This window comes from Choristoneura fumiferana, chromosome 23 (assembly GCF_025370935.1).
Source record: "Choristoneura fumiferana chromosome 23, NRCan_CFum_1, whole genome shotgun sequence".
Classification (NCBI taxonomy): Eukaryota; Metazoa; Arthropoda; class Insecta; order Lepidoptera; family Tortricidae; genus Choristoneura; species Choristoneura fumiferana.
In genome coordinates, this window is record NC_133494.1 from 1,053,298 (window position 1) to 1,081,269 (window position 27,972).

Sequence of the window (27,972 nt, forward strand, 5' to 3'; positions counted from 1 at the left end):
CAAACAAAACACAAAGCAACAACAACACAAGTCATCAACTATCAACATAATAAAACATCAAACTAAATAAAATAAAAAACTATTATATTGATACACGGCTTCTCATTTGATGACCAAGACTTAAATATATTATTTGTATCTTATAGTCATATATGTATACGTTTAAAGCCATCGCCAATATAATAAAGTAAAATAAAATCAATTTCTATCACAGTTCCCAACCTTAATAAGTCCACGATGTTGTCAAAACAATAATATAACGTATTTACACTGCCAATTCGATTAATTAAAAGAGCTACCAAATAAATTCACAATATCTAAGAGTATCTTTGGTTTTGCTGCACCTGTTAATGTTATAATTATTTATAAATAAGTACTTGAATGGAGTCGAACACAAAATTCAAACTCAAAATTACGATAAATCCTTAATTGTACCAAGGCAATAAATCATAAATTATCTTCATGATTCACATAGTCAAAATATACCGTGTTTTTTTTTATTCGTTAACTACGGCAGATGGCTCAGTTAATTGGTATGAACTAAGTACCTCACACTTAATTTTTTCGTCAAAATTGAAAAAGACATTAAAATCCAAAAAAAATATCTTTTTTCATACTTACATATAATAACTTCACAGTCATTTTTAATAGGCAAATTCTAAAATAGACAAATTTGACAAGTGACATTGACGTAACTCATGAGAGACATCAAAAAAATCCACATATTTAACTGTTTAACTTTCTTTTGCTGAATATGTGTGAATTAAAAACGGATTAGTTCTGTTATGGACTTTGAAAAAACGTCATAAATTTACGCTTTACCTTTACGCTGTTTTTCTGCTAATGATTAATTATCTCTTCATTATCTTTTAAACAGTAAGAGTTAGACCACTAGTGTCTGTGAGAAGTTTACTTCATTTGACCTGTAGATTGTCCCCTTAAAGTTAACGGGTATCAAAAATAATACGGTGTATAATCATGCTAAATAAAAAAATATTTTGTAATTTTTAACCAATAATTGCAACGCAGCTTTAACGAAATAAGATCAAATCTTTAATTAACTGTAAAATTTGTGTGTCAATTCCGTCAATTCAAATCGACGATTTTCAATTGTCAATTAATGAAAATTACAATCAACCTTTTTATAACAGTTTACTTTACACTTTTAAAAACAATAAGGCCGATGTCAGACTGACTTTATGTGAAAAATGGTCTTTTATGTTTTAAGCTGTAATAATGACATCGAGCCTTAGGGTTTGAGGAAATGGGGAATGGATGGGAATAACCTTTCTAATTAACAGAAAAAAATAACAGATTTTTAAGTAGCAACAATTATTTTTTAAAAATGAAAGAGTTTTCTTTACCGCCAAATTACGACAGTCCGGTCGGTTACGGGTTGTTCCATAGTCCAGAATAAAACACATTAAAAAAGTATTTATTTGTTTTTCACTCGATCGTTTTCACAGGTGACACTCTTTGCCGGCTCGGATAATACCAACATGAAAATACCAACCCTGTTTTTCATCTATACACCCATACAGAAGCTCATGTCAGTTTGTATGGGTGTATGGGCGTGTACATGAAAAACAGGGTCGGGAGTATTATTCGGCCAGGTAAAGAGTGTCACCTGTCAAAACGATCGAGTCAAAGACACTAAAATTCTTTTTTAATGTTTTTTATTCTGGACTATGGAACAACCTGTAACCGTCCGGACTGTCGTAATTTGGCGGTAAAAAAAACTTTTTCATTTTTTTTAATTAATTGATGCTACACAAAAATCCGATATTTTTTTCTGTTAAGTAGAAAGGTTATTCCTATCGATATAAAAAGTTTCAACCGTTTCTAAATTTATCAGACGTTTCCCACTAGTGTCGTTTTTTGTGTACTAAAATCCCAGCGCAATGCAATAACGGTGTTAATCTCGAGTGCCCTTTAATTACTAATTACGCTAAGATTTCCTCTTAACAACCTCTCCAGGAGGCGTGTCCATTTTCTCCGACGATACCTCGTACTGTGTGTCCAGTCTGCAAAAAAAACAGAATATTTTGAGTCTAAATTTGCAATGTTAATTTAAACATGATACGCGAGAGGTACGACATAAATAAAACAGTAGAAAATGCTTAAATGTTTCATCAAAAAGGAATATTTTTATTTGTTGTTGCCATGTGCTCGCATTTTACGTGAAAAATATAAGTAAATATTTTTTTTTTCCCAGCCTATATACGTCCCACTGCTGGGCACAGGCCTCCTCTCAGAATGAGAGGGCTTGGGCCGTAGTTCCCACGCGGGCCCAGTGCGGATTGGGAACTTCACACACACCATAATGCGAAGCAAATAAAAATTACGAAGGAAATATTTTGGCGCAGCTTAAACGCCTCGAAAGTCATTGAAACTGCAGACGTAGATAATAAAGCTCTCTATATTTTCATATTTACAAGTGGTAAATAGTCTTCTTTCTATATTTACAAGTGGTAGGACCTTGTGAAAGGTCCGCCCGGATTGCTACCACCATCTTGCTCGCTAATCCTGCCGTGAAGCAGCAGTGCTTGCACTGTTGTTTCGGCGTGGAGAGTAAGACAGCCGATGAAATTACTGGCACTTGAGGTATTCCATCTTAGGCCTCTAGGTTGGCAACGCATTTGCAATACCCCTGGTGTTGCAGATGTTTATGGGCGGTGGTGATCTCTTACCATCAGGAGCCCCACTTGCTCGTGTGCCATCTAGTCGAACAAAAAAAAATTTACTTAGTTGACATGAAATGAGATCTCTAAAAGGATTAGGTATATTTTGGGAGCGGCAGACGTGAACTTGCCTTCGAAATCCAAAAGCTTAATGGTTACTTGACCTGAAATGTACCTATATTTCAGAACTAAATTATTGTTATTATTAATTATTATTTTAAAATTTATGACGGTGGAAACATTCTACACTTCCACTGAACGTAGATATAGTTTAGATATAGTTAGTGTTTAGTATTGCAGTAACTAAGGGACCCCTTACATCCGTATATTTTTATTATTATTATTTTTGTATTTTTTTTCTTTAATTGTATAATATAGTTTTTAAGTATTTTATTTGTAATTATATTATTATGAAAAAATGATTTTCTGCCAAGTTTCTTGCGGCGCATTCTTCTTGGCAATGATGGTCTTTCCGAAAGTGCTGGTAGTTTAAAAAATGACGTGTAAAAGTGCCCATTGCGGCCTATTTACTGAATAAATCATTTGAATTTTTAAATTTTGAATTTGATTTTTTAACTGGTTATCATAATTTGGTGAGGGAACCTACGACAGTCTGTCTGACTTAGAAAAGTCTTCCCAATCAAGATGCCGCCATCGTCCAGTGTTGTTATATGAGTTGCTAGTCGTTGCCCGCGACTCCGTCCGCCTAGAATCCGTTTATTGCTATCCCGCGGGAACTATTCAATTTTCCGGGATACAATACAATAACTCTTTATTGCACACCAACACATAGCAAGCAGTACAGAAAAACAGGTATATATACACAGAGACTTAAAAACTATCCTATGTCCTTCTCCGGCAATCAAACTACCTAACTGTCTGTATATCGAATTTCATTTAAATCCGTTCAGCCGTTATTGCGTGATTGAGTAACAAACATCCAAACATCTTCACAAACTTTCACATTTATAATATTAGTAGGTTAACTATGTACTTATAAGCAATTGTGTGTGAAATTTACTACGGGTTTTCTTTATTCCACTGTCCCACAAATATTATAAATGCGAAAGTTTGTAAGTGTTTGTTTGTTACCTCTTCACGTCTAAACCGCTGAACCGATTTAGATGGAATTTGATATACAGATATTTTGAGTCCCGGGGAAGGACATGGGATAGTTCTTATCCCGGAAAATTGCAATTCCCGCGTGATAGTAAACGCACGCAGACGGAGTTGCGGGCAATATGCTATCATCATCATCATCATCAGCCCGAAGACGTCCACTGCTGGACAAAGGCCTCCCCCTTAGAACGCCACAATGAACGACAACTCGCCACTTGCATCCACCGGTTTCCCGCTACTCTCACGATGTCGTCAGTCCACCTGGTGGGAGGCCTGCCAACGCTTCGTCTTCCGGTTCGTGGTCGCCACTCGAGGACTTTTCTCCCCCAACGGTTATCTGTTCTTCGAGCGATGTGGCCTGCCCATTGCCACTTCAATTTGCATATTTTTCCAGCTATGTCAGTGACAGTGGGAAATATGCTAGTAAAACATAAATTAATAACACTGTCTAACTTTTGGGAATCCATGGGAATTTTAGTAGAATCCCAGAAGTTTAATCCAGCTCTCAGACTTAAGGATTAAGGCGAGTACCTAAAGCAGGCAGACGCCACAGAGAATAAAAAATCATCCTTCTCACGCCCAACACATCACGGCTCAGGCCTGAAATGTCTGCTTTCCTAAAATGTACAATTCTCAAAACGTCTGCGTTTTCACAATGTTAGCACTTCTATTTTGTCAGCTTTCTCAAAATGTCTGCTATTTAAAATGTGTACAATCTCAGGAAGTCGTATATTCATAATGTTTACATTCCTATAATATTAGCATTACCTTAATTTTTGCTTTACCGTTATGTTCACTTTTTTAAATAGGCTATTATATAGTCTTATTATGTTTGTTTTCCATAATGTCTGCTTTATTTTCAAATCATCATCATCATCCCAGCCTATATACGTCCCACTGCTGGGCACAGGCCTCCTCTCAGAACAAGAGGGCTTGGGCCATAGTTCCCACGCGGGCCCAGTGCGGATTGGGAACTTCACACGCACCATTGAATTGCTTCGCAGGTTTGTGCAGGTTTCCTCACGATGTTTCCCTTCACCGCATAGCTCGTGGTAAATTTCAAATGTAATTCCGCACATGAATTTGGAAAAACTCAGAGGTGCGAGCCGGGGTTATTTTCAAATCAATGTTCTAAATGTAAAAGGTTTACTTGCTTGCATACTTACTCTTTAATAACATAAATACCTAATATAAGATTAAGTACTGCTTTAGAACAAAATATTTTTCGTTCTCAACCGGTTTCGTACCCGAACGAAGGGATTTTCGTAGTTTAGTTTTTTACTAAAATCAATGCTAATAAATGCGAAAGTAACTCAGTCTGTCTGTCTGTTACTCTTTCACGGCTAAACCGCTGAACCGATTTAGATGAAATTTGCAGACCATGATTTGACATTTTGTAAATAAGACATTTCTGGAATGCCAACGTTATAAGAAGGCGGATATTTTGAGGTTGCAAACATTTTGATAATAAGCACTTTCTGAAAAGCGAGCATTATACAAAAACTGTCATTCTTGGAGATAGGCAATTTTAAATAGCTGACATTTTGAGAAGCTGACATTATGCAAAAGACGTGTTGACATTCTGAAAAGCAGACATTTTGCGAAAAATACATTTTAGGAAAACGGTTATTTCAGGCCTGAGCCCAAATCACGGCGACCAAAACACATCACACAGAATCCAATTATCTCACTTTTCCACTAACGCATCTCTCTCCTACACATCCAAGTAGAAAAAGACACATATACAAAGCACGGTAACTCTCGATAACTGTGCAACTCAATTTTCCCCAACTTTTCCCCTCGAATGGTAGTTTATGATTTCTTCAAACTTTTCCTTGGGAAACTTCCGACTTCACCTTCGTTACAAATGTAATACAAAAAGTTTCGTTACCAATTTTATTTCTTTTTACTCTGACATCATATTTCTATACTTAACGGATGTTATATTTGGAGCAACGTCAAATTTAGGGCTATTCAGTGCCTGAGTAAATAGGCTGTTTCTCAAGCAGTGAGCTAATATCGCAGCTCTTACCACCAGGTGAGGCAGAGAACAACCGCTGCTGGTCAGTTTTAAATTTAAAAAATAAACTATTTCATACATACATACTCGTACACTGTTTTTTTAGAGGTTGAGTCTAAAGGGCCAAAGCCACAAGGTTCTTGCTTTTGTTTAAGTACGCAATTTCGCACATGAATCTGGAAAACTCTGTGCGAGCCCGGATTTGAACCCACGGTCCTCTGCTTGAGAGGGCATAGGTTACTTCTTAGCCTCGAAAGTAACTAATTCATACAAAACACTGATTACTTTAAAAAAAACCGTGGCTGTTGGTGCCTTGCCTTGGTCTTAGACAAGTATTTTACTTTACGCCCAAGAGCATAAAAAGTAATTTTATGTCGCCTAGATTCAGCATGCACCGGTGTAAGCAAGTGGCGAAATGTCGTTCATTGTGGCGTTCTAAGGGGGAGGCCTTCGTGATGATGATGATGAGATCCAGCACAAATGTACTAGCATGAGAAGAGATATAAATATATGCGTGCACGTCTACTAGTCTGTGACTAGACCGTGTCGCATATACGGCCAGGGTGTTGACCGAGCGAAGGTGACTTGACAATGAGCTCGCGTCACCATGCGCAGGCGCAGGTACCTACTGTGCGAGACGACAGTTTATGGCAGTTGTCTCACCGCCAGCGAGGAAACGATTGGCTATTGACTATTTTCTCGCTCAAGAAGCGAACAAAAGATATAAGATCCTGTGTGAGTAAAAGAGACACATATATTAATAGTTGATCTCTGGCTGTTCACACTGTCGGCGAGAACTCGCTCTTACATCTTTTGTCGCAGCGACAAGAGCTATAAAACTCGCTGAGCTATAGATACTCGCTCAGCGATGTCAGCTTGGCGGCCGCCCCGCACGAGCGAGTCGAGTGGAGCGAGTAATCGCCCGTCGCACTCGAACACTCGCTTACAGCCAGCGACAAAACTACACTCGCTTCTCGCTGCTCACCCACTCGTTTCTAGTTACTCGCTCTACTCGCTTCTCGCTCATCGTCGGCGGTGGGACAAGTGCCTATTCAAGGAGATACCGTCTTATCCGCTGTTCAGTTAAAATCGCTACGTAATGCAGTAGGATTTTACTTAATTAATTAATTTTATTACATTTCACTAACACCATGTCACATATTCATAAGCAATACTAACAAATAATGGATCCTGGCTATATGAATAAATATATTTCATTATTATTTGTTTTATTCGAGATGTTAAACTGAAAACCTGAAAATAGATTGCTCAAAATTGAGAGGTAGCTTTCTTTTAAAAACAGCGAAGTGTAACTGGCAGATAGATATACAAATTATGAGCCTGCCTAGTTAGATATAAAGGGAGAATTGCTGACTTAATAAAACGTGAGAATATTTTAAATACAATAAGTACTCGTAAATAACCTTAAAATAAAATAAATTACAAATCTAGCTTTAACTAGGTTAGGTAAATCGAGCTAACATTACAAAAAAATTGCAATTGAATATGATGAGACAATTTATTGAATGGCGGAAACAAGGGTAGGCCTTTGCCCAGCAGTGGGACACTTTAACGGGCTAAAAAAAAACATTACATACTTAATTATCAAAAAATATGAGATCGTTGGTTATAAACCCACACAACTGTATCCCGATAAACCAAATCTTCTACTTCTTCCTTTTTTTCTAACGCTGGCCACACTCCACTCCCTTCCCCACCGCGCCCCGCCCCCGCGCAAACACGTTTAGACAAGGCAGACAAACCAGGGTAATGGCTTGTTAATCCAATAACCCGCCGGCTTATTCCGAACTCTGTACGACATGTTGAAACGATGTCATCCTGAGATTTTTCAAACTTTTCCACTCAACAGTTTAGATCTTAGAGGGGGGGGGACGGGGGACGCTCGATTTTAATGAAAATTTGCACTTTAAAGTTGAATATTTCACAAATATATCACTAAATCGAAAAATCGTCGTTTAAAAGACCTATTCAACGATACCCCACACTATAGGGGTTAGTCGAGAAAAAAAAATCACCCCCACTTTACGTATAGTATGTAGGGAGGTAACCTAAAAAATTTTTTTTACCTCTGTAGGCGTGACAGTATATTCATGCCAAATTACAGCTTTCTAGTACAACGGTATCTGAGCTTACCCGCGGACAGACAGACAGACGGACAGACATGATGAAACTATAATCAAAAACACTCTTCTCGCTCGAATCTCAAGCAACATCGTATCATCAAACGACCTCAGGATACTAATCTAGCGATATTGTACTGTCAGAAAATCCTCATTGTAAAACCTGAGTCCGTATTGTCTAACGTGCTGACGTTCACGATCGCATTCACCATCTCTTTCTTATACCGAGTGACAGAACAAGTGTTGAAAACGATTGTGATTCCGAGTGCTAGATAAAAAGACCTCAGAATACGGCCCCGCTGACACTCCTTCCTAAAAAACACTTGCCATTTATCTTTATTCGTGTTTCATGCCATAACGGCAGCTAACACCATTAATGCGTACGTCGTACAACTATCAGTCAGGAATTATGTCGGCACGTTAATGCGTCTGTAACACGTTCTCGTAAATTGTTGTCGTTGTTTTATGAGGGAAACAGCTTTTACGGCCTAAATTGGGATTAAACATGATTTCGGTATGAAATTTTTCATTTTTGCGAAAACCGATTGCAACAGGCTCTATGTGCCACACAAATGCTACAAATTAGAATAGAATACGGTTTTTGACTATTTTTCATATGTATTATAAATTAAAACCTCACAATGCCTGTTATCGAATAGAGAAACAATTTTACGGCTACCTTTACAAATAACAAAGTTATAAAGGTTTGAAATTCAAGACAAGACAGAGAAATACGTAGTTGCATGTGACTACACACACACGCAAGTAGCGCAATACTTGATGCATAGAGAAAAGCGTTTGAGAAAGAGACAAGTACATAGATTTTTCAAAATATCATTATAAATCCAATTTTCAACCGATTTAAGGTTTCTTTTCGCTTGGCAAATTCAGGAGTTGTCAAAGTCAAAGTCAATATATCTTTACCTATTCAATTTAGGCTATAACAAGCACTTATGAATGTCAAAAAAAATCTACCACCGGTTCGGAAAAACCTCTGTTGAGAAGAATCCGGCAAGAAACTCAACAAGGTATATTTTTTTTAAACAGATTTACAATATTATTAAATGATATCACAAGTATACATCACAAGTATTTAACACGACTTTATTTTTAACACAAATACCATATTATGTTTATTCAGCCTACACAAACAAAAAACACATTTACAAAATGATAAAGAACAAAAACAAACAAATAAGGATGTGAAGCGGAAATAGTCTCCACTCAGAGCGGTCAAATTTAATTAACAAAGTTGTTAACTTTCTCATACAAAAAAAAAATAACAAATCGGTTCATACATGACCCCTTTAGGGAAACTTGTTGTATAATATATAAATACCTATTGTATAAATATATATAAATACCTATTGTAACATTCGGTCGTATCCGTATCTTTCTAAGTAGGTACTTACGAGGACTTACGAGGTTACACAGAACAATAAAAAATTGCTTTTCGTGTCAAAAACTTTTCCATACCTTTTTCCTCAAAGCACATAGCAGCTATATTCACATTAACATTAACGTACTTGAAATGTAAATCTCGAGAAGGCATCGATTATGTATTAATACGATATCATATGCATTATCGATCAGTGTATAATGCTGTGCGATTATACGACGCTGCGGGAATCGAACCTGGCGAGTGCGATCACCCTGAATCAGGCGGAATAATCGAGAAACTACTATAGATTTTTTACATGTTTTACTTATATAAGACGCAGAAATCACGGAGAACCCACAAAACCGCTTGAAGATATCTACAGAAAAGATATGAAAAACAATTGAATTTAAAAGGCATATTTTTAGATCATGCCAAGCATAATAGGTAGTATTTGGTTAAGGTACTGTCGAACCAACTGAATTGTGATCCACCATGGAATCTTTACACAGAAAAAGTCATATTGTCATTTTAATTCATACTAAGCAACCTCACGCACCTAGAGTTCCACTTCGCACTTTTTAGCTGCGGAACCCTAAAAAATACACAACAAGAACCAAGCAATAGTAAATGCGCTAGTTCGCACAATACGCAGCACAATACAGTAATTCCGAAGGAAGCACTCGAAAGGGGCGGCCGGGGCCGGAACAAAGCTTCAGGAAATTGAAAAGCTATTCAATTGACGAGGTTTAGTGGGTGCGAGGGTTTGAGTTGATTGATTGGTGATTCACAGGCCTTTGGACACTGAATTCGATGGCAATATACTTATTTATAAAAGAGTAACGTGAACGCCGACAAAGTATGTACAACCTAAACTGAAACAAATTTTCGGCAGATAGATACACGTAGTTAAGGTTCCTTCCTATTTTTTTTTATGTTTAAATGAATATTGAAAATACAAACTGAAACATAGGCACAGAAAAACCATAAAAAGAGACCAACGCTGGGAATCGAACCCAGGTCCTCAGCATTCCGTGCTGCGTGCCATACCCCTACACTACCACTGGACAGGAGTACAGACACGAATTTCTCCAATGCACCTAATGCATCGCATACCTCAGCTTGTTTGTTTCTTATTTAGTCACTTAAGCAGCGACACTAGCTACATCTATGTTTGTAGCCCTCATCGAGAAACTTCTTGAAATAAAAAATACAAAAATACTCCAAAAACCAATTTTAAATTAATATTATCCAAATAGTCGCCCCGAAAGTTGAAAAAATTGTCCCTACCCCCTATTATCTTAAAAAACATTTCTGTTCAATAACCTAACCAACAAAAATTTGTACAACCCCCGACTGGCACTTCAAAGTTCAATAAATTATAAAACATGTCTAAGAACTATCGCTAAAAAACCTGCTTTCAAATAAAAAAACCCCATTCAAATCGGTCTACCCGTTTAAGGCTACGGTGCCACACACAGACACACATAGCGGTCAAACTTATAACACCCCTCTTTTTGCGCCAGGGGTTAAAAAATTTGAAAAAATTACATAACCAAAATTGTTTTCAATTAAATCTGATAGATATAGGTACCGTTTTTGAGTTATTAATTATTACCGAAAAACTGCGCTACTCAACAAAAGGACGTAAGTGCTATGAAGATACTCTTTTTTGCTGGCACACTTTTTCACGTCGTTTTGTAAAAGGTGAGTGTGCCCTACCCTAGATTTCTTTTTAGGGCTCCGTAGCCAAATGGCAAACAACTGAACCCTTATGGATTCGTCATGCCTGTCTGTCTGTCCGTCCGTATGTCAAAGCCACTTTTTTCCGAAACTATAAGAACTATACTGTTGAAACTTGGTAAGTAGATGTATTCTGTCAACCGCATTAAAATTTTCACACAAAAATAGAAAAAAAACAATAAATTTTGGGGGTTCCCCATACTTAGAACTGAAACTCAAAAATGTTTTTTCATCAAACCCATACTTGTGGGGTATCTATGGAAAGGTCTTCAAAAATGATATTGAGGTTTCTAATATCATATTTTCTAAACTGAATAGTTTGCGCGAGAGACGCTTCCAAAGTGGTAAAATGTTCTAAAATAAGAGAATGATAAAACTAAAAAAAATATATGATGTACATTACCATGCAAACTTCCACCGAAAATTGGTTTGAACGAGATCTAGTAAGTAGTTTTTTTAATACGTCATAAATCGTAAACCGCAATTTACCTTTTATTCAATCAACTCAAATATGAAAAAAGTGTACGGAACCCTCGGTGCGCGAGTCCGACTCGCACTTGCCCGTTTTTAGTAACGTCCACGGAACCCTACAATGACCATGTCCGACAATGCTCTTGGTCGGTTTTTACACACCAGCTAATACCCCGTTGCCTTCGCCACATTTACCCCGACATTAGTACAGTTTAAAACCGGACGTGCGTTGTCCCCGTGGTTCATTGGCACGGAGTAAACTCGGTTAGCATAATCCCGGACAGATCCGAGTTGGGAACGGTCAGGTCACACCCGTGACGCGGGAGGGCACTGACCCCGCCCTAGGGGTGCCAAAAATTCAAATTTATATTAAAAAACCTGGCTGTACTTTTTTTGGGTTGAGTCGCCATGATGGTAAAAGACTATAGGTCCTTGCTTTTATTTCCTTGATTTTAGTTTTAATTGTTATAAATATGAGGTGATTTATAACCAAGGAGATGGCGGCGTGCAGCCGGAAAAAAACCATTATTTACTCTCACCGGCTAAAAACCCGACTGCATGCGACTATGCTATTTGTTGATTGGTCAATTGTCATTCAATCTTTATACGTGTTGTTAGAAGACTAGTCTTGAAGACTTTCGAACCTTAAGACTCGCAAACCGTGAAGCTTAGAAGACTAGAGCGTTGAAGGTTTGAGCTTAAAAACGGTTCAGAACCTTAACGGCTCAAGCTTTTTATGAGCTCTCGAGAGTAAACGTGTTAAAATTGCATTTTTTTTTTAGAAAGAAAGAAAGAAAAGTTTATTTTGGCTCCAAAAATGTACCACCTAAAACTAAGACTAGAACTAGCACTAAAACTATGTTACTAGGTGACACGGCAGGATACCAAAAGGGTCTCACTCAGCATGTGTTGCCGCACATTATGTGCAGTAACGCTGGTTTTCTGTGGAGCCCAAACGTTAAATAAACATGTATGCATGAGCCAGTTCCTTTGCCCTAGTCAGACGGAGAAAAAAAATAAAATTAATGGTTTGTTTGTTTTTTTATATATAAATAATATTGCGTATTACTGACTGTGTAAAACGTGCCGCGAGACGGGCGCAGGCTGAAAATCAGCGCCGCCGGTCGTCGGCCGGCAGCATGTGAAATTGTTTTTATTTTTGTCTTTTGTTTTTTATTATTATTATTTTCGAAGGATTGTTTTTTTCAGCTCTAGGCTGGTATTAACTACATTTACGGGTTATCCACCAAGTAAATGTAGCAAGAGTTGTAGAATAAATATTTTTTAAGAAGATTGCTGAGGGCTATTTTCAGGGTCTAGTTGCATGAACTTTCTCACTATTCTGCATGTATTAAGTATTGCGGCTTTTTGTAAAATTGTGTAAACGTGTGATTTTATGCCTAATAATTGTATGCTATGGTGTAGGTGATTTGGGATGACGCCTGTTGTAGATAGGACTATTGGAACTACGTACACTTTCTCCTGTCTCCATAGTCTAGCAACTTCGTCTTTTAGGTCTGCATATTTTGTTATTTTTTCCGTGATGGTCTTTTGTAAATTGTGTGTGTTAGGGATTGAGATGTCTATGAGGTATGTAGTTTTGTTTATTTTATCTATTAATGTGATGTCAGGTCTATTATAGTGGATAGTACGATCTGTGAGTATAGCGCGGTCGTAGTATAATTTGTGTGTTGTATTCTCAAGTACTACCTGCGGTGTGTATTTGTAGTATGGGGTGTGTGTGTCTTGTATAAGTTTATGTTTGTGTGCCAGGTTTTGATGGATGATGTTTGCGATTTGATTGTGTCTGTGTGTGTAGTCTGTTTGTGTTAGCGTTGTGCATGCTCCGGTTATGTGTTGTATGGTTTCCGATTGGTTATGACATCTGCGGCATTTGTCGTTTGTGAGTGTTGGATCTTTTATTATATATTTTCGGTAGTTTTTAGTATTTACGATTTGGTCCTGAATTGCAATAATGAAACCTTCAGTTTCTGGGAACAAACTGCCTATTTTTAGCCATGTGTTTGATGCAGGTGTGTCTATGTGTGTTTGTTCTAAGTCACGTGGATGTCGTCCATGAAGTACCTTTTTCTTCCAGTTATTTATCAGTTGTGCTTGTGGGTCATTTCCGTTAATATTTTGCGTGTCAGGTGGTTCGTGTAGGTTTAGCGGAGTGTAGTTGTGGTCATTTTGGACGATTGTATTGTGTATATTGCTTGTACGTGATTTGGTGTGAAAGAATGTCTGTAAGCTGTGTATTTGTTTTTCCAGAGATAATGAATGTTTATTATGCCCCTACCTCCTTCCTGTCTCTGATAGTCAGTCTTTCTATTGCAGATTTAGGGTGTAAATGGTTATGTTTTGTTAGTGTTGTGCGTGTAGTTCTTTCTATGGCTTCTATATCGGTCTTGGACCATTTTATAACTCCAAATGAGTATGTCAGGATGGGGATGGCGTAAGTGTTTATGGCTTTAATTAAATTTTTGCCAGATAATTGCGATTTGCATATTTTATTTAGGCGGTTTTTGTACTCAGTACTTAATGTTGTTTAGTTATAGTATGGTCCAAGCCCTTTAACTGTTTGTATCCGAGATATTTGTATAGGTCATTTGTTTCCATTGCTGTTATAGTGTTATTGTCGTCTATTGTATAGTTACCTGGTTGGATCTTTCCTTTTACTATGTGTAGTGTTTTACATTTCTCTATGCCAAATCCATGTTGATGTCGTTGCTGAATGTTGCTGTGATTTCTATTAACTTCTTCATGTCTTTGTCTGTCTTGGCGTATAATTTTATGTCGTCCATATAAATGAGGTGTGATATACGTGTATCTGTGGAGTGTTCCTGAAGTTGTATCCAACTCGGCTGTTGTTCAGTAGATGTGATAAGGGGTTGAGGGCGAGACAAAACCACATGGGACTCAGGAATCGCCTTGATAGATACCTTTCTTAATGGAGATGGTGCGCGTTGTTATGTGTTATTACCAGCATTTAATTGAAGAGTAGTTTTCCATTGATTTCATTATATTACGTAGAAAGTGAGTTATTTTTGGGTCTATTTTATAATTTCTAATATTTGTAGCAGCCAGGAATGGGGTACGCTATCAAAAGCTTTTTGTAATCAATATATGTACAGTGTAGGTTTCTATTTTTACTAGTCGCGTGTTTGTGGATGGTGGAGTCAATAATCAGCTGCTCCTTGCATCCCATATGGCTCGCCTGCATCCTTTTTGTTCCTCTGATATGATTTTGTTGTGTTCTATGTGACTATTGATTTTTCTAGTTATTGCTGATGTTAATATTTTATATATGGTGGGTAAGCATGTGATTGGTCTGTATTGTGATGGATGTGAGGAATGAGTTGTTTTGGGCAGCATATATGTTATACCGATGGCTATAAATCTGGTATATTTTGTTTGCCTAATATTATTTCTGTTAAATTTTTTGCTATGTTTTTGTGTATTGATGTTAATTTTTATACCAGTAGTTATGTATTTTATCTATCCCAGGTGATTTCCAATTGTGTAGTTTCACTGTTATATTTGTTATGTCAGTTTCTGTGATCTCCTCAAATGTCATCTCTTCTATTGTATCCCATTTCTTTCTTTCTATTTCTATCAGTCTGCTTGGTCATTATGTTGTTTATTCTTCCCATATGCTACCCCAAAACGTCTCTAGTTGTGTCTGTGTTGGTATGGATGTGTCTGTGTGAATCTCTGTGTGTTGCGTGTGATTGTGTAGGTTCCTGTAAAATCCTTTTCATTTGTTGCAAAATAATATTGTCATTCTTTCGTTTTTGTGCTTTCATATACCTTCTAAGTCTATGTACCTTTAGGGCCAGTTTCTGTTTAATGTATCTAAGTATTTTCTGGTTTTCTGTTGTCTGCTTCATGTCTAGTGTGTGTAATCCTGCTCCTAAATATCTCTTCTACTCTTTTCACTACTTTACGAGACCTATTATTTTATATATTGGTGAGTCTACCACAATCTGCCCTGAGTTGTTCAATATCTCTTTCTAGTCTAGCTTGCCATGGAGGTTTGTTTATGTTGTTTTTCTTACTGTGTGGTGTGTGTTCTGTTATCTTGTAGTTTAGCTCTTCGGAGATGACTACAGCGGTGCAGTAAATAAGGGTATGAATATCTATTAGTTGTGTGTCGTCTGAAAGAAATCTATTCAGTATGTCGCAGTTAAATAGATGCACTAACTGTGAGAGTTTGTTACTGTATTTTAACTTTGGTAATTTCGGTCTACTACATGGGTTAATTCCTGAGTATTTGGCTATTGCAGAGTGAAATTTATCAAGAATTACTTGAGTGTTTGGTTCAGTTATTGTGTCGGGGTTAAGTAACGCTTCTATATCATTTGCTAAAGTTAATGTTATAGTCTCAGTCTGAGTGGACGAGTTGGACATGTGTGACTTGTGTGTATAGTGTATGTGTGTCTTGTGTGTGTTGTTGTGCATCATTTTCGGTATGATCGTGCGATGGTATGAGAGCAGTAACGTTTGAATAATTAATAGATCTACATTATTTAACTCTTTTGTACTTCGTCTTTCAATTGGGTTAATTCTTGGTCACTTAGATATTTATTTCTAATAATGGCCCGTCTTTGATCGGATACACGTTGTTCACTGACTTTAACAGTGGGATATTGTCGTTGGAAAAGTTCATGCAACTGTTTTCTATAGTGGTCATGTCGGTCTCTAATTTAGTGATATTGTAGTAGGTGCGCATGATGAATAGGTTAACATCTTTGGTCCAACTCATGCGCACCCTAGGTTTCCCAGCCTTAGTGGCGCAGGCAAAAAGGCATTCGCCTCCTGCGCAACATCTAAGACGGGCGTGGGTGCTCTGCGAGAGCCTACGGAGGATATTGGTGATGGTATATAAGATGCTGTTGATGGACTGTATGGCTCTACTTTGAGTTTGTACTGATATCGTCACAGTCGGTCAGTCTGTCATCTGTCTGGTCTGGTACTGAATCATATTCTGCAACAGTTCTCAACTGGGCAGAATTTTGCGATACGGTGTCCCCCCAGAATACGTGGGACTGCCTGAGCTAACAAGCTCAGGGCGGTAAATAAACATGTATGCATGAGCCAGTTCCTTTGCCCTAGTCAGACGGAGAAAAAAAATAAAATTAATGGTTTGTTTGTTTTTTTTATTTAAATAATATTGCGTATACTGATTGTGTAAAACGTGCCGCGAAACGGCGCAGCTGAAAATCAGCGCCGCCGTGATCACAGATGTTCGGCCGGACATGGAGTTTATTTTTGTCTTTTGTTATTATTATTATTATTTATTATTATTATTCCAACTTTTTGGACATTGTGTATTTCTAAATTTTCGTTTTATTTGGTGTGTTTCTGTTATTTTCATTGTATTTTTTTTAAGGTAGCAATAAATGTCAATTTATTTATTTATTTTATGTCACTGTAAAGTCATGTACATTAAAGTAGGATGTTATCGTTAGGTACATAAGTCAGTCCATGACGCCCTGCAAGGGCACACAATAATAATTACAACTAAATTAAATTAAATTAAACATTACATTGTATTACATTTACATTGAATTCAGTTAAAATCATGCATTTATATTGATTTGATTATGATTAGATTATGTCACATTGTGGAGTTAGTAGGTACATACATACATATATGTCATCAAGTTTATCAGTTAATACTAGATTTATTTACATTTATAGTGTTTTATACTTTCATCATTAAGGAATTCATTTACAGAGTAATAACATTTTTCGATTAGGAACGTTTTTAATTTATTTTTGAATTTATTGTAGCGAGTTTCTTGCCTAATCGATTCTGGGATTTTATTTGCGACTTGGATACACTTATATTGGGGGCCCTTTTTGAACATTGCTAAGTTTGACTTTGGTAAAAGCAATTTATTTTTATATTGTGTCCTTGTCGTACTTATATCTTTGCTCGCTTTGAAAAGATCAGGGTGTTTGCGGGTAAAAAGTGCCGATTCCAGTATGTATAATGAGGGTAAGGTTAATAGTTTATGATTTATAAAGTGTTGACGGCAGCTTTCCGGAATACGTATGTTGGCTAGAATGCGTATGCACTTTTTTTGCATAATAAATAGTTGTTGTGCATCGGAGCATCCCCCCCACAGTATTACGCCATACCGAAGCCAGGCAAACGCGTACGCATAATAGGCAGTTAAGGCACATTCAAAATCTGTTCTGACTTTTAGAACACTTAGTGCATATACAAATTTGGATAGTTTTGTTTTTATGTTTTGAATATGAGCTCGCCAGTCTATAGCAGAATCTATCGTTACACCTAACAATTTAAATTCGGATACTTCTTCAATGTCTGTGTTGTTTACTTTTAACTTCAATTCCAAAGATGTTTTCTGTTTAGGTTTAAATTGTATAACTTTTGTTTTCTTTAAATTTATGTCTAAATTATTATCTTTAAGCCATTCTGCTACTGTGTTTAGTGTGTAGGTAAGTTTCAGATTACATTCAGCGCTATTTGCGCCATTAAACAATAATGAGACGTCGTCAGCAAAAATTACACATTTTGATTCTGAGTCTAATACCCTTGACAGGTCATTGATGTAGACCAGGAATAGGAGACACGCACAGACACTTCCCTGAGGAATTGAACAAGTAGTACAACGCATTTGTGAGGAGATCATCGTTATTTCATTGGTGTTTTTATTGTAATAGTCGATCTGTACGTATTGTTTCCGATTTTGTAGATAGGATGTGAACCATTTATGAGCTGTTCCGCGTATTCCCATGTTATACAACTTCGTTAGCAGGATATCGTGGGATACTCTGTCGTATGCTTTGGTCATATCTAAGAGTAACCCAACACCATATTTTTTCGTGTTAATATGATCTAAGAGGCTTTGCATGTACGTATAGACCGCGAGGGATGTTGAGTGATATTTTCTGAAACCATATTGATTTTTGTCAAATAAATTATATTTTTCTAAAAATTTATATACTCTGTTCGACATACTTTTTTCGAAAATTTTTGAAATCGACGGTAAAATCGCTATGGGTCGATGTTGGCTTGGGTTTGTCGCGTCCCCACCGGCTTTAATAATGGTTTTATTTTAGATACTTTTAATATTTCCGGGAATGACCCTTCAATGAATGACTGATTGATCATTTTTGTCAATGGTTTTGCTAGCTCTGCCGCACATAGTTTTATTAGCGTTGACGGTATTTCATCATTGCCCAGGCTTTTTTTGTTTTTAGCTGTCTAATGATATTTATTATTTCAGTTTCAGTAACGGGTCGTATGTATATAGAATTTATTGGGGGGGTAGATATTGCGTGGGAGTAGACGCGTCTTGGGCTGGCGCCCGCGCTCGGTGACGATGATTCACCTACGGAGGCAAAATATTCATTTAACACGTTTGCTACTTCTTGAGGTGAATCTATAGGTATAGACATGTCAGCGGTTTTAATAGTCATGTTTTTGTAATTTCTATTATTGTTTTTATTTAGAGTATTGTTTATAATTCCCCATAGCGTTTTTGTTTTATTCGTCGAATTTTTCATTTTCTTCGCATAATTTATTCGTCTTGACATTTTCAAACATTTTTTTAGAATATTTTCATATTGCTTGTAATAATTTCGAATTAATTCATTTTTACTTTTATTTACTATTATTTTTAATTGCCTTTTATGTTTACATGATTGTCTTTATATTTATTTATTTATTTAAGTCTTTAAGACTCGGGCTTAATTGAGAGTTCAAGCTTTAATTAAAAACTAAAAGGAAGAAAATAATTCTAATGGTCTGGCAGGGAACTCTGTCAAGAAGTTCATTTAAGGTTCAACAGTCGGGACCCATTACAAAGATTTTTTGAGCTGGTTACGATTTGAATGGGTCCCGACTCTTGAACCTTAAATGAACTTCTTGACAGAGTTCCAGACCACTAGACTTATTTTCTTCCTTTTAGTTTTTAATTCAGTCGGGTTTTTTGATTTTTTAAATTTAATGTTTTTATTATTTTATACTTTTTTGATATTTCTGTAAAAATAGTAGATTAAAAGTATTATAACCCGTATATATTTAGAATGGGCTAATTACTAGCTTTCATTTGATTCCCATATTGTTACAATACAAAATATTTTTTCACCTCAGCAGCTCAACAAGCAGGTTTTGCTGTGAAAAATCAGTGAGCAAAATCGGATTTTGCTCACTCCGTGAGACAAAGTAGCTTTTTAATTATTTTTTTTAAATGCTGAGGACAGTGCTGGGTCCACTCACTGCCAAATATTTGAACTAACGACGAGCATAAACAAAACGAGCATAAATGAACGAATATCCAGCTCAATTTTACTTTTTTTTTTACTTTTTAATTAAGCAAGAAGCATTTTACCAACCTAATAAAAAAATGTATTGACCTTTAGCATTAAAAATATGTCAATAATTAATTAATTATAATAAGGACAAATTATAGAACAAAACACGAGGTGAAATTAAATAAAAACATAGTGAATTATATGACAGCGAAATATTTCCGAAATGATAAAATTTTCCCACTCTTTTAATAAAGTATGCAACCTCGTTGTACGAAAGCCACTGCTCTTGTTTTTTTTTTTGATAAATTCGTTCCGTATACTTCCTATCTCTTAAAGTTGGATCAAATATTTGTCAAATTGAATAATTTGAAAGTAATCTATTTATATTCATGTTTCAAACAATAGAAATCCAATAAAATCATATTTAAAGGTTTATTTTTATACTGGATACTTTTTCGTTCCATATTCAAAACCTGTCTACTTACCGGAGACTTCTGATCGTTGTCTGGCATTCTTAAGTGACTTTTTAACTGTATGAATAATTTTCGAGAAAAAGTTTTAAATATGATTAAAGTAAGTAAGTACTATATTTATTTCTTAACAATCGAATCGAATTTTGAAGTTTTGTTTAACCTTTAATTTAAATGTTCTCGCTGCTCAGGTGAAAAGTTGTATGTGTCACACGAGACCAAAAGTTTTTTGCATCTCGTGTGTTTGAAATCCCTCGCTGATCTCATGATTCTAACCTAGAATCACTCGCTGTCGCTCGTGATTCAATTGTAGAATCCTTCGCTTACTCGGATTCAAAATCAACACTCGCACCAAAAAACGACTTTGCTCTCTTGTTGCACAAATAACTATTTTTATTCATTCGCCATATTTTTTTTCGCAGACGCCATATTGAAATATTATATACCCTATGTCACTCTGACAGTTATGACGAATCCAAAGATACCTCATATGTTACAATCCGTCCAGCCGTTTAGGCTGCAGCGAGGACCAAAGAAATGGACATACATACCCACATATGTACATACATACATACTTACATACATGCATACATACTCTCGAAAAACATAACCCTCCTTCGGGCAGTAACAGCATACATTTAAAATTTTAAGTTACATAGTTATAAATGACGCTAATAAAAACGTCTTAATAAAAAAATGGTCATATACCACGGAGAAGACATGGCCGTTGGGGCCGAAAGGTTCTCGAATAGACAACCCATCCACCGACGGGATGGCCGGATGACCTGTTTAAAGCTACGGGTTCACTGTGGATGCAGGCCGCGAGGGCACCAACTGGACTTATGCGGGAGGCCTATGTCCAACGGCGGACGTCCCCTGACTGATATGATGATGATGGTGACGAATAAAATAATTAAGTGGCAACCCTACAAAAATGCACGTGTCCACGGCGTGCATACGATTGGGGGAAAATGCGCGCCTCGTGATATTCAGATGACCAGAATCCGCCGCCGTGTAAAAGCTTTATTCATAATTCTTTGTTGGTTTGCACGTGCGCGGGTAATGACGGCCTGGGATCTTGAGGGGGCACGCCGCATGCGGCATTGACGCACGACAACGTCATTTTTAGGGTTCCGGAGCCAAAATGGCAAAACTGAACCCTTATAGTTTCGCCCGCCACGTCTGTCTGTCTGTCTGTCTGTCTGTCCGTTCGCCCGCGGCTTTGCTCAGGGACTATCAATGCTAGAAAGCTGTAATTTTGCACGGATATATATGTAAACTATGCCCGTATGCCGACTAAATGGTATAATTAGGGTACCTCCCGTAGACGTAAAGTGGAGGTGATTTTTTTTCTCATCCAACCCTATAGTGTGGGGTATCGTTGGATAGGTCTTTTAAAACTATTAGGGGTTTGCTGAGACGATTTTTCGATTCAGTGATATGTTTGCGAAATATTCAACTTTAAAGTGCAAATTTTCATTAAAATCGAGCGTCCCCCCGCTCTAAAATCTAAACCTAAAAAATTTAAAAATTCAGGATGGTATACGTATATTAAACTTTCAAGGAAAACTATAACGGCTAAATTTGCTTGAGAATTATTAGTAGTTTAAGAGTAAATAGCAGCCTAAGGTATAAAATATACCTAAACTTGGAAGATTCGGTATAAAATACGAAATCCTTATAAAAATATTATTTAATGTTTTCGTAATGGCTACGAAACCCTATTTCGGGCGTGTCCGACACGTTCTTGGCCGGTTTTTGTGGTTTCTGTCCCTCAAAATAAGTAAAAAGGAGCCAACGCTACTCAACCAAAATAAATCAGAAAAAAAGCACATGCACAAGACTTTAGAAGTATACCTACATACTTCTAAAGTCCTACATATAGGTACATAATTAAATTACTCAATTTACTCAGTGAGTGCCAAGATACAGGCTCAGTCTAGTTTGGTACTTATGGGATATAATACTGATCATTTTTGCACTGTAATTTTTATTTTAATATGCTATTCTATTCTATACGTGGTATGCCGCATGCCACACTGCGGCACCTTAAGAGAAAGGCGCGATTTGTCCGGCCCAGTGGGCAATTCGGATCTCTGGGCATCTAAACGTCCCCCCTCCCCCTCGGTAACCCTCGTCAGGCCTTCGAAGCTGTTGGGAACGTTAACATTTTATGCGTGTAAATAAAGGATCAGAAATGCTTTTTGTGAAATTAGACCGATACATGGGCAGCAAATGTGTACGCGGGCTTTTTTAACCCGGAAAAGGTATTTTAGTCTTTGTATGTTTAGTACAGTTCCGTACGCATAGGGTAAAAACAGGACCCTATTACTAAGACTCCGCTGTCCGTCCGTCCGTCTGTCACCAGGCTGTATCTCATGAACCGTGATAGCTAGACAGTTCAAATTTCCACAGATTTCGTAGAGATTATTACTAACGGACGCAAACACAAAAAGATGTACTATTTAGTACTTAAGTACCTGAGGTTCCGTAGACGGCAGTCTGAGATGGCGCTGATGTGGGAGTGGGAGTCCCCGGTCATGAGCGGTGGAAGCGTCGCGCGGGACCGGCCCTGCACGCTGCAACAGACAGACAGACACAATAGGATAATATTACGAGTTAGCTTCAACTATGCTGGTGTGCTCCCTTAGATCCGGCAGTTGAATCTGAATTCCGGGATTTGGTAAAATTCACAGGGGAAATATCAAAAACAACATCGCAGTCATTTTTAGGGTCCCATAACTACGTAATGCAATGGCAAAAACGGAATCATTATAATTTCGCATTGTCTGTCTGTCCGTCTTTTAGTTTAGACTTATAGTGCTATAAAGCAGTAATTTTGCATGGGTATATTTAGCAATAATGCTGACAAAGTGGTGGTAGAAAACGATGTGGTTTTTTTTAGGATAATTCCCATCGACGTAAAGTGAGTGAGAGCTCCACAGGTTTTGCTGGTTACCTCACTAAATGAAATGTAGTTTCATACATAAATTTCGAAAAACAGACGTGTGAGCCCGGGTTTGTACCCACGATCCTCTGCTTGAGAGGCCATAAGTCAAACCACTAGGCCACCACGGCTCAATATGCTATTATATCAAATGTATCGTGTTCCATATTTTTCATTTCTCATTTATTTCTGGAACAGTATGTATATATTCTTCAGAACTGACATTAAACTAATTTACAACCTAGTTGCTTACCACTTGCTGACTGCAGTACAAATGGGCCGGTAGTACCACACTCCCACAGAATACCGGCGTGAAATAGTAGTTTTGCTACTGTGTTTCGTACGGTGAGTGGGAGATCCGGAGGCCCAACTCCCCTCCCTCCTCTCTCCCCCATGAGCCCCCCATTTAGCCGGCAACGCACCCACAGTCCTAATAATGCTGTAGGTGTCCATGGGCGGCGAAGATTACTTACCACCCGCATGCTCGTTTGCCAACTATATATATATCGTTTGCTAAAAAAATCGTTGTTTTATTCTACAAGATTACATTCAAAAATCTTAAAAACAACCACCCGTATATAAAATAAACTTTATGGCAAACGTTGTTATGGCAAGTGAAATTATGGTAAGCGAAGTGATTCGCCTATTATATCACTGCTATACTGTATCAGCTGGTCCTCACCTGGCGTGGCTGAAGATCTTGCTCTTCTGCAGTGACGCTCGCTTGCGCGGGCGCTGCAGGGTGGAGTCCCCGGCGCCGTGCAGGGACCCCTCCACCGGCGTCGTCGTCTTCAGTGCGCTCAGGGTAGATTCCTGCTGACAGAGCTGGTGTGAGGACCCAACAACTGAACGGCAGCGCGGCGAGTACTGATGAGAACTGGATGAGAGTGGCCGAGGATCGTGCTCAGTGGCGTGCAATTGGGGAGGCCTACGTCCAGCTGTAGACTAACAATAAGATGTGGCGGATGTGCCCTAAGGCCCAGTAGGCCCGGGCCTAGGGCGGCCACATACTGGGGGCGACCAATTGAGACATAATAAGTTCTCAATAAAATAGATAAATATCTTTTAGGGAACAAAACAAAATTGATAAAAATTAAAAGGTTCATTAAGTTTAGACTAGGTGGGAGAAATTGTTGATTAGGATTCGAGGGCCTCCTGAGCATGAGGAGGGGGGCAATGCACGCACCGCCCTATCCTCTGATTAGCTACGACACCAACAGGCTGTTTAACCACCCATTGATTAGTCTTAACTGACGGTTAAATGTGATGCCATCTCTATTTGTTTTGTTTGTAACCGTCAGTTAAGACTAATCAATGGGTGGTGAAACAACCCCTAAGTCTGCGGTACCAAAACAACACGCAGTATAAGTACCTGAGGTGTCATCTGTATAGACAGTTCTTCGGTGCTGTAGTCCACGACCTTCTGGAGCAGTTCGCTGTCAGCCGCCAAGTCAGACGAGGGGGACTCGCTGTCCTCCTGACAAGTGAAGTAAACCCACGATCAGTCATTATAGCAGCTGGAGCATTACACTCAGGGCCTGATTTACCCACAGGCTAATATGGCTAGAGCCAAAGGCGCAAGGACCAGGGGCGGCTGGCGCGAAGCTGAGCTGAGATTTACTTACAACTTAGTAATATTAGAAATATACGTGCGTTTGACACTCAGGTGTGAGTGGGATAGGTGGATTGAGTGAGAAAAAAGAGGGGTCATTAGATCAGTGACGAACTAGACTCAGCAATTTGCAGACTTTTCTATAAACTGTGCTATTTTACCTTTATATAAAATTTCAAGTTTTTAGGACAACCAAAAGCTGCCACGGTTTCTTTCTCGGAATGCAAATACATAATTCCAATACAATACAATGACTCCTTACTGTATTTCAGTATTCAGTATTCATTTATTTGGCAAAAACATAAAACATAACACTTATAAATACTAGTACTTACAGAAATTATGCACCCTGGTAGGGTATAGCCACAATTGTTATGTATGAAATTATAATCTAATTCTATTACACAACTAAAAGTTAGATTCCTACATACCTGCCTAAAAATTACTTAAAAAATACTAGACTTAAAAAAATATATTTCTATTATTGAACACCAGCTTAGAAATACACCAGCTTAGAAATAGTAAGCTATACAGAAAACAGGTACTCACTTACACAGAGTGAAAATTACCAGGCCAATTACCTAATGTTATGATGATTTCAGTACTTACGTAATTAAGAGAATATTCTAACGCTTCGTTAGACATTCCGGGCAGTCGGACTTTACCAGGAAACCTGAAAAAGAGGGAATGTTGCTCATAACATCTAATCACATAATTATCTAATTTTGTTGCTCTTACTAACATAACGTTAATGAAGACCACACAACCATTTTCGGAATTTCCCGCGGGCATTTATGCCAAGCTCACGGTGGATGCAGGATTACAACAGAAGCAACTGGTAGATCTATCGAAGAGGCCTATGTCATATAGTGGGCGTACTACGGCTGATGATAATGAAGGGGCTACCTATATTGCTCGTAGATACCGAAAGTCGAGTGTGCTTTCACTTACGACCGTGAACTGGAGGACGGAGCATGGAAAAGCCCTCAGCAAGAAGGACCCAAGGTCTGATCAAGGTCGCAGGAACTAGTTGGATGCGGCCAGCACAGTGATCATTGTGGAACTCTTTGGGTTAGCCCTTTGTTCAGCAGTGGACGTCTTTCAGCTGAATAATGATGATGAGAAGTTACTTACCTACACTCCACCGGTATCTCCTCCACAACAGGATAATCGATGGAGGACGAGCTCGGGCACTTCTTCAAGTCTTCCTCACATGTTTCTTCCAGGACTGGCAAGTTCTGCTGACCCCAGGTGTCCTTGGGCGAGGGGTCGGGCAACTGGTCCGGCATCCACGACTCCCGTCGCTTCGGGATGTAGCAGGGCGGGTAGGCACTAGGGTCTTCCCCGGGATCATGCCGGTAGAAGTACCTGGGGGGACCATTCATTTTAATAAATAAATGGCTAGTTCTACTAGGTTTAGGTTTTTTTTTAACTGACCCCCGAAAGATTTAGGTACTTACCTACTATTTGCTTAAGAAGGTACTTTTATTTTTTTAATTATGACTCTCACCCTTGCCGTTATAGCAAGACGTGTTGAGCCAATATCGACGTAGACATTTAGAAGTGCTATAACGCCTGATTGAAAAAAATAGCTAAGCTCCTGTTGAGATATTTTGCAGTGTCACGTCACGTAGGCCGCTAGGTTCCAACTTATTCAACATTGTACACGTCAAAAAGTTTTATTCTGTACTGTACCAGTCAATAAGTTTCAGCCACGCTAGCGCTGCGCAGTGCGCGGTGAAGCACGTGGTCTGCCGCTCCATGTAATGCTCGTAGCCAATCCGCATAGCCTGTTCCAATAGCTCTTCTCGCACGTCCAGGACTATCAGCTCGTTCTCTTCCTTCTGCAGAATCTCGGCCCTTTGATATTAATTGCAATATGTAACGTAAGACTGGAGGCTCTGCTAGAGTACCTACCATAACTGTATCGTTTGCATTTTTTTTTTTTTATTTATTGCATACATGTAACATAGCTCTTAAAGTTAACATGAACCTTGGTAGGGTATAGCATTTGTGTTATTATTGTATTCTACACGCTCTAGGATCGCCAATCTTGGCTTTTGAGGCGCGCTAAGTCTTTAGCTCTAGGTCTATGAGGTCTGGAGGCCTTGAGGCACCAAAGGAGTGGAGGCCTCGAAACTCTTTTCCAAATAAAATGAACAGTATAATTATGTTGTTACAAATTCTATAGGTAAAGGTAAAACAGCGAAAAAAATATCAAAGGAAAAATTGTTTACTATTGTTTAATCGTCGGAATTTGAAAAAAAAACCTACGTATTGTGGGGGTCCTCTTTTGTGGAAATCAGGCCCTGAGGGCCTACTCCGAAATTCAAAAATCGAAGTTCGTATCGTACCGTCCCTGTCACTCTCGTATTAAATAGTATAAGTGTCAGAGGGACGGAACGACACGAACTTCGATTTTCGAATTTCGGAGTAGCCTGTAGATGTAGGACTCGGTTGGAGTTTCTATAGTTGCTCACTAGATAGCGTTAGTATGTGCTCTAAATTGCACTGCCCTACCTTCTGTAACTCTTTTCTTCTTTCTGATGTAGAAGGTTGCGTAGAAGAGATCGCTCTCAAGTAATAACGCCGCCTATTGCTTACCTTCTGTATTTTCTCCAATCTGTGGTTCTCCATGTACCTTTATAGTATTGTACTTTATTGTAATAATATGAAAATATTGTGCTTGTAATGTTTACCAAGTCCGTTCAGGGACATCTTTCGGCAGCGCAATCAATGTTCGCTGATCGTCTGAGACCTGCAGCTTGCGCCCGCGCCGTGTGATCCTGTACTTGCTCATGTTCTGCGGTGTAGCACGGCTACTTGACGCCATCTTGGATTGAAATCAGAGTCAGATGCAAGGCACCAACTGGAACTTAGCGGTTTCTTGTAAATGAGTGCAACAAAAATATTGCATCCAAAAATACACAAAAATAAAAGGGATTATTTGACACTGACAGGTAACAAAAAGAGAAAAAAGAGATTTTACAAAGATTTATATTTTATAACATTTTTTTTAAAGGTTGCTATACGATCTTTACGGAAAAAACTTAGGTATTTATTTTATTAATTAGAATACCTACATACTAAGACCTAAA

At 38.0% G+C, this 27,972-nt stretch overlaps 1 protein-coding gene across 2 annotated transcripts; it reads right to left on the bottom strand.

Annotated features, from left to right (window-relative positions):
- LOC141440975 (uncharacterized) lies at nucleotides 1-27,847 on the bottom strand. Of its 2 annotated transcripts, none has more exons than XM_074105574.1 (8): nucleotides 27,574-27,847; nucleotides 26,570-26,734; nucleotides 26,009-26,242; nucleotides 25,484-25,547; nucleotides 24,635-24,739; nucleotides 23,945-24,075; nucleotides 22,796-22,894; nucleotides 1-2,024 (listed from the first exon to the last, which is right to left on the bottom strand). In XM_074105574.1, the coding sequence occupies exons 1-8, from the start codon at nucleotides 27,705-27,707 to the stop codon at nucleotides 1,949-1,951; spliced, it is 1,008 nt and encodes a 335-aa protein (XP_073961675.1). In that variant the 5' UTR covers nucleotides 27,708-27,847; the 3' UTR covers nucleotides 1-1,948. The 2 variants fall into 2 exon arrangements, with proteins under 2 accessions (XP_073961675.1, XP_073961674.1); XM_074105573.1 differs by having other exon boundaries at nucleotides 23,945-24,078.
- Between the last annotated feature and the right edge of the window lie 125 nt (nucleotides 27,848-27,972).

Coding starts and splice junctions, on each gene's coding strand:
- LOC141440975 (XM_074105573.1), bottom strand. CDS start 27,707: ATGGCGTCAAGTAGCCGTGCTACACCGCAGAACATGAGCAAGTACAGG. Junction 25,548..26,008: donor GAGATACCGGTGGAGTGTAG/GTAAGTAACTTC, acceptor CCTCTTTTTCAG/GTTTCCTGGTAAAGTCCGAC. Junction 22,895..23,944: donor AAGATCTTCAGCCACGCCAG/GTGAGGACCAGC, acceptor TGTCTGTTGCAG/CGTGCAGGGCCGGTCCCGCG.